At 46.2% G+C, this 7,659-nt stretch overlaps 1 protein-coding gene across 1 annotated transcript; it reads left to right on the top strand.

Moving 5' to 3' along the window:
- Positions 1-116: 116 nt before the first annotated feature.
- Positions 117-7,523, top strand: POLDIP2 (polymerase (DNA-directed), delta interacting protein 2). The gene is made up of 10 exons (XM_010290411.1): positions 117-326; positions 1,010-1,107; positions 1,939-2,035; positions 2,519-2,594; positions 3,200-3,307; positions 3,546-3,682; positions 4,691-4,717; positions 4,903-5,028; positions 5,434-5,513; positions 7,051-7,523. The coding sequence occupies exons 1-10, from the start codon at positions 117-119 to the stop codon at positions 7,163-7,165; spliced, it is 1,074 nt and encodes a 357-aa protein (XP_010288713.1). The 3' UTR covers positions 7,166-7,523.
- The last annotated feature ends 136 nt before the right edge of the window (positions 7,524-7,659 follow it).

Below are 7,659 nucleotides of genomic sequence, written 5' to 3' on the forward strand. Positions count from 1 at the left end.
GGGAGTGGGCTAAAGCGGTAACTGGGTGGGGGGTGTCCAGGGCAATTGGGAAAAGGGTGCAGTACAGGGGAGGGGGTGGGTGACTGGGATGCCTGGCATCTGGTGGGGCTGTCACGATGGATGTGTGGTACCTGAGGGAGGTACGGGACTGGGGGCAGCTCCTGGGGCTTGGTTGCTGTGTGCCCCCTGGCCCAGGGGCTGGTTCTGCCCCTGCACCCCCACCAAACAACTTCTCTGCTTCTAGAAACCGTCCAGAGGGCAAAGTGCTGGAGACTGTGGGGGTGTTTGAGGCACCGAAGCAGCATGGCAAATATGAGACTGGTCAGGTAAGTGGTTCTGGGGAGCAGAGTTGACCCTGCAGGCTTGTTCCACAAAGATCCAGCAGCCGAGTGATTTATCCATAAGGAGGCTGCTGCATTGTAGTAGAAGGCCAGAAGTTTCACAGTTCGGTGCTCCTTGTCTCTGCTGTGTCTGCAGTTTGTCAGTCGTCTGACAGTAGCAAGTTGATAAGAATCTGCAGCATGACACAACTGTTCCTACAATGGCATTTGCTCTGCTGGTCTTATTTAATGTTTTCTTCCCTCTAGGAGCAGAAGAGATAATCACTGAATTTGAGAAATAACAACTAAACGTGTTTCTGTGTTTATGACTCGCAGATCTTTTTTCTGTGTTCCTGAGTGCTGCGTTCTTGCACTTCTGCCATTGTATTACTTTATTACTGGTTTAGTCATTCATTGTTGTGGGATAGAGATGACATGAATTTCTTCTCTTGTCCCAGACTGTTTATGGTCCCTCTTTGTTTCTGCTCTGGGTTCACACAGTGGTGATTCCCCCTGTATTCCCATCCCACACACACATTCATAGTCTTTGTAAATGTTTCTAGTTATACCTCAGTTAGCAGGATTTTTTAAATAGTATCAGAAAAGGGCTTTTGGCTTCATGTTTTCCATTGTATCTAAGTTGATTAAAGCTTGTTGGGTATTCAAATGCAATTATTTGTTCTTTTCAGCTATTTCTTCACAGTGTGTTTGGCTATCGAGGAATAGTCCTGTTCCCCTGGCAAGCCAGGCTTTATGATCGAGATGTGGCTTCTCCTGTCACGGAAAAGTAAGGATTTGTTCTGGCTTATATGCTGTTGTACTGTTACATTTACATGTTGTATCAAGTTTCCTGGTTGGGGTAAACAAGTCTTTTTAAGGAGGACAATGGTGTGGGTCTGTTTTGCATGAATGTAAACTAGAAGAGAGGTGCTGAAAGAAGAGACATTGCATAAGTGTTAATGTTGGGTTAATTAGAGACAGGATGGAGATATGAAGGATGAGAGTGTGTGTGAAGGAAAAAAAAAATCATGCTCCTGGCATTTTTTATTATTAAAAGAAACCCCTTGTGTTGATTTTTGAGTTGAGCCTAGGCTCCTGTGTTAAAATTGCAGGCTGCTGCTTCTGTAGATTGCCAGTGAGCTGGATTTGTCAGCTGCCTCCCCGGTTTCAACCCACTAGGCCAAGTACGTCCCTCTTGTGGACTGAGTTGCTGTTCACTTCTCTCCCCTCTGCCATCCATTTCCCCTCTGGCCTGTGTTGGAGGTGTGCTGGGCGAGCGTGCGTTTGAAGTCGGGAAGGAATAGAGAGTAAGCATAGAGAGAATCGGATGGCAGTAGAAATACCCACCCCAAACAGGAGGCTGGACTGAGCAGGAAGAACTTCTGAGTTGTCTGAAAACAGAGCTGTTGTGCCTGTGGCAAACACTGTTGATTGTCATCTCAGCTCATCTATTGCTGTGTGGGTGGCTGACATCAGTTTAATTTGGATGGAATTGAATGATTCCAAACTGTGAAATGTTTTAAAAAAAAAAAAAAATGATCGTGAATGTGCTTGGTCCTGGTAACAAGAGTTTGCTGCCATCCTGTGCTTGAGCTCAGTGCTGTGCTTTTCTCTTTAGGAGTGAGAATGCAGCAGGACATGGTTCCAAAGAGGTCAAGGGCAAAACGCATACTTACTATCAGGTGCTAATAGATGCCCGGGATTGTCCACATATAGTAAGTAACCAATAATCTGGTATTGAAACTCAAATACCTTCTCCTGTATGAATGCTTTTGGATGGGCGCTGAAAGAAAATGTCTATGATGGCCAACTTGAGTCTTTGCCCTGGGATTGTTTGGAATGTTAGGACAAATTTGTTCTTCAAGTCATAGTTTCCCTGAGAAAGATAATCTGGATCGTCATATCACTGTTTTCTGGATCATGTTTCCCCTTTCCAACCTCACTTCCTCATCCTGTTGGCATTCCTACTCTGTTGCATACAGGTCATTATGAGTGTGGGTTGCAGCACTGAAAATGCTCCTCACTTGTTTGAGTGGAGAATTAATCTAGAGGAATTAAAAGGAGAGATGTTCTGAACTGAATTGGTTAAATAAAATAAATGTTACATGGTTTAGAAACCACAACAGTAAACTGAAATGTGGTTGGAAACTGGCCCACAGCAATCCACACAGAAAGACATAAACCTCCCTTTTTCTCAGTCCCAGAGGTCACAGACGGAAGCAGTGACGTTCCTGGCAAATCATGATGACAGCAGAGCCCTCTATGCCATACCAGGTGAGTAAAATGCACCTGTAACCTCTGTGGAGATGTGGATTGTCATGAGGGGAAGGTCAGAAGAGTCACCAGCAGCCAACTTCTGCCAGTGAAGCAGCAGTTCCTCCAGGATACTCCTGTAGTGGATCTGCCCTGTTGTTTAGGGCTGTGCTGGAAACAACAGAATGACTGAAGTACATGAAGCCCTAGATGGAAGTTGGGCAGACTCTGTGGTCAGACACGGGCATTCGCGCTTTGTGCTCTTGAGACACAGATTCCATTTGCATACCCTGTTGCCATATGGGCTATGTTACTTTATTACCAGGACGGCTAGATCTCTTCTTGTCCTGTGCATTTCCTGCCCAAAGTGCTTTTGTGACAGTGCAGTCACTTCACAGCCAGTGTGTATTTATCAGAGAAATCATTCTGTGCAGAAATCTCGTAGGAGAACGCTGCCAAGGGTTTTTACTGGCCTGTTTTCTCCATTCTTCGTTGTAATCATGGTGTTCGCTTTGGCGGCTGCTGCTGCCAAAATCCTTCTCACTAGTGTGGTCCATTTCTCTGCCAGGAGACTTCTGAGCTCTCTTTGCTGTGGAAGTTCAATGGCTTTTGGGTTTCTTTTTCAGGTTTAGACTATGTAAGCCATGAAGATATCCTTCCCTACAGCTCCACTGATCAAGTGCCCATCCAGCATGAGCTCTTTGAGAGGTTTCTCATGTACGACCAAACAAAAGGTAACCTCTGGCTTCAGAGGGAACTCTTCAGAGCCAGATCCTTGAGGTACTCTCTAACAAGTACACAGAACCCATCATCTTAGATGGGATGTAAAAATTGTGGTGTGGCTTGGGTTTTGTTACAGTGAAGTTCTTTAAATAATTTTTCTAACTATGTGAAAGGAGTTGCTTTGAAGGGAAAGCACTCTAGTTATGGTATGCCTCTCCTCATAAACTCTCATCTTTCTCTCCCCCACAGTTCCACCTTTTGTAGCAAGGGATACGCTGTGTGCATGGCAGGAGAAGAACCACCCCTGGCTAGAGCTCTCCGATGTGCACCGAGAAACCACAGAGAACATCCGTGTCACAGTCATCCCTTTCTATATGGGCATGAGGGTAGGTCTGTGTTGCATGTCGCTGCATTAGTTCTGTGATCAGTTTAACCTGCATGTTTCTTCTAAGATCAGTACTGACTGAAGGTACCTTCTGCTTACTGGAGAAATGACTTTTAAATCACAGTTGCATTGTCATTATGCTCAGCAGAGGTATGAATGTGAAACTGGTTTGCCATACATTTTTGGAGAACAGCTCTGACAGCTTGGCTTTTGCTTGTTATTGGTAGGATGGGAAATACCCTATACTGTTCTGCAGAACAGTGTTAGCAGGGTACTTAGGAAGGCTTGTGAATTGGTTCTTTACTGCCTCAGTCACAGATGGGTGTGTGCGGAACAGGTGGCATCAAAGCCACCTGCCCCGTAACGGCAGACATGTCTGTTATCCTGCCCAGTGGTGAGGTGCTGTGGGTGTCTACCAGTTTCTTGGCTTTAATGTGGGTTAGTGGACTTGGCTAAAGCCTTCTGGATTTAGCTGATAACCGTGGTCAAAAAACGTCATGTGGACCATCCAAAATAATGAGGCTCCAATAGACTTCTGCATGGGAGGGCTGGGAATTACTGCAGCAGTTTGATTTCCAAGTCCAGGCGAGCACAGCTGCTGGGGAGCCTGCGCTGTGGCAGGTGAACGTTGGGGTGTAGATTTGCAACTTCTGTGGAGCCCAACTGATGTTTGTCCTAACCTTGTCAGAAAAACAGGTGCCTGAAGGCAAGGAAACGGGTGTTTCTAGATCTGTAGAAAGTGCGTAATTAACATGGAGATCAACCCTCCGTAGTCACGAGATCCTTGCAAATCTCCCACCTCATGATTACATGTCTAGAACAGAGCCAGTGCCAGGCGGTAACTGATGGACTGCTTCGGAGAGCAGCTGTCTCTGTGCTCATGTGAGTTGTCTGCGTCAATCTGGCATGGAGCGAGAGCCCCTGTGCTTGTGGCTGTGCTGACAGCTGAAGAGGTTTTGGCGCTGAGCGTTGAAGGGCAGCTGCTAAAGTCTTTTGTTTCTCTTGACAGGAAGCCCAGAATTCCCATGTCTACTGGGTAAGTGCCTTTTGTTTCACAAAGCAGCTAAAGGGAAGGAGTTTATTTGCTGTGGCATCATTGCTATGTGATAAGCTCTGAGGGAGAGTAGCCCTTGCCTGGCAACTGTTTCCCAGTATCAGCTATGGGTTATCAGCTGTTTGCAGCTGATTCCAGTTCTTGATAGCAGTCTTTCTTCTCTCCAGTGGCGCTACTGTATTCGCTTGGAGAACCTTGACAGCGAAGTGGTACAACTCCGAGAACGGCACTGGAGGATATTTAGCTTGTCTGGCACCTTGGAAACGGTCAGGGGCCGCGGCGTTGTAGGAAGGGTAGGTATCATGTAGCTTCGTTTGGGAAGCTCAGCGCTTTGCTGGAGTCATCTTGCTTGGGCTGAATTGCCAGTAAGTTGCTGAGTGGGCAACTGAAATAAATGGAATAAAAAATTGGCAATGGAAAAAAAAAATTACATGAGCTTTTCTACTGTTGTTAGTATGAATGAACTGAAACTTCACACCAAGTATTAGAGACTGATCCTAAATGACTGGTAATGGGAAATCTGGAATAATACGTGATTCTGATGCTACTCACTGGACGAGTTGTTTGCCATGTAATTGGTAGCGATGCTCGGATGTGGGTCTCTGTTTTTCTTCTTGCTGTGTAAATTTCCTGTTGATGCCTGTCTGTGGAGAAATGTTAAGATCTGTTGCTGATGCAGAGTGGTCTCGTCTTCTCAGGAGCCAGTTTTATCCAAAGAGCAGCCGGCATTTCAGTACAGCAGTCACGTCTCTCTGCAGGCATCCAGTGGTCACATGTGGTAAGAAGCACTTATTACTGCGGTAGTGGTTTAGATGTAGGACCCCACAGTGCTGAGCTGGGATGCAATTTGCAGTCTGGAGTTATGGCTGAAAGGTGGGTGGAAGTGGACTGGACCGGACATATTTGATAGTTAAAATTTTTATGAGCTTCTCTACAGCAGTATGCCCGTTAGTCTTAAGAAGATCTGTTGATTCCCTGAACCAAGAGAGGTTCCAGGCTAATTTATTCTCCTCCTCTGGTCTGTGCTAGACTGGATTTGAAAAGACATGAAGCAGTTCTCTGTCATCTTCTGCTATACTCTGTTTCTGTCCCTTTCAGTCCTCGGTGCAAGAGGCAAGGCTTCATGCTGGTGTTTCCCTAGGCAGCAGGGATGTGTGCACTCGCGTCCTCTCTCTTTGGAGAGGACTGGGCTTTGGTTCTGTCCCCGAGTGAAGTTCTGTGTCCACAAGGAATTGGCACATGGGGTTATTCCCAGTTTAGGCCAGATAAGGCTTTCGGTCTAACTGGTGTCCAAGTCCCTTCTTGTGTAGGTGCAGGCAGGAAAGTGCTGAGCTGAGTTGTTCTTTTCCTGTGCCACAGGGCTAAAGCAGTTTCCCTCTGTTTAGCATTTCAGCTGGGTTAGCACATTTAGTGTCCTATCTGTGTGGACAAGAAATGCACGGCCCTCTTGCCTTCTGTATGACAGGTCTTTCTGGCTTGCATTTTTAAGTAAACCTATTTCAGAGTTAAGCTTCCTTTGAGTTTGGTAAAGCAAGAGAGCAGCTTTTTGCCTCTAGGATACACCCTTGTTTGCCATGTTAAGCATTTTGAATTGCCTGAATGCATGCCCCAGGGAGTAAAACCAACTTGTTCAGTAGTTTTTTTCCTCTCTGCATGCACACTGAAGAGACACACAAAGATTCTGCAGCTCAGAAACTACTCAGCTTGGCTTCTGGTGTTTGACTGTGTCCTCTTCATCATAAGAACCTGTTAGTTTATCTCCACAATCCTCTTGTCCATGTCATGTTCTGCAGTACAGTTGTCTGTAGTTCAGGGCAGTAAGTCAATTCTTTGTACAAGGAGAGGCAGATTCAGTTCTGAAATGCCCTTTTTGAAATGCAAAGCAGAAGCTATTCCAAATTACATCTCTGGTGGGATTTCATATTGTCGCAGATTTCTTACCCAGTGGAGCTTCTGCCAAGAAATACAAATCTGAATTTACATGTAATGAGTTTGTAAAAATAGCTCAGATGTTTCTGTCTCCTGTGGGGTGGGAGTTAGGTAAACACTGCTGCAGTTGCGTGGGGTGCACTTATCTCCTCGAGGCTCCAATCATGACATCTTTATTCAGGAAATGTATATTAGAGATGTGATGTAAACCGCCCAGGAGTCTTCCAATAAATGAGTCATCTTGGCAGGCAGATGTCCTTGCCGCTGAACCGCCGGCCTTGCAAATGCAGCAGGATATGGAAGAGCTCATGTCTTACCTTGTAGCCGATGATTCCTACCTGTGTTTTGTCCCTGGCCTTAGCGTGATCTCTGCCATTATTTTGCAGGGGTACTTTTCGATTTGAGAGGCCTGATGGCTCCCACTTTGATGTCCGAATCCCACCCTTTTCTCTGGAAAGCAACAAAGATGAGAAGACCCCCCCGTCCGGCCTTCACTGGTAGAACAGACCGAGTGCCGAGACCCACAGAGACCCGTGTGTGTTGTAGACCTTTGCCTCCCCATTATGCTGCAGCCAAGAACATGGAGCTTTTAAACATTTTAAATCATTTTTGTTTTAACTGTTGTCTGACGGGGAGGCTTTTTTGAACTTTAATACTGGCGCTCTCAGGCTGCTTGTAAACATAAGCTGTGTTACAGTTAACCCTTTCCTTTGTGGCACCTGCTGGGGTTGGAACTGGGGGACGTAGATCTGTGCTGCTGCAGAAGACTGACCCCCTCAGCAGGCCTGGACCCTTTCCAATGTGTTGTGAATTCTCTGCAATGTGAGGTTTCTCCAATAAACTGGCCCTTCCAGTTGCAGCCAGTCTTCCTTTATGAACGAAGGCCTACGCTTTGCATGCAGCCTGCCCCGGCTTGTTGCTCCTCCTCTCCCATGTGCAAAGCAGTGTCAGCTCAGACTTCTTGCTGCTTCAGAAAGCAGCAGTGAGGATGTTTT

This window comes from Phaethon lepturus, unplaced genomic scaffold, assembly GCF_000687285.1.
Source record: "Phaethon lepturus isolate BGI_N335 unplaced genomic scaffold, ASM68728v1 scaffold16777, whole genome shotgun sequence".
NCBI lineage: Eukaryota > Metazoa > Chordata > Aves > Phaethontiformes > Phaethontidae > Phaethon > Phaethon lepturus.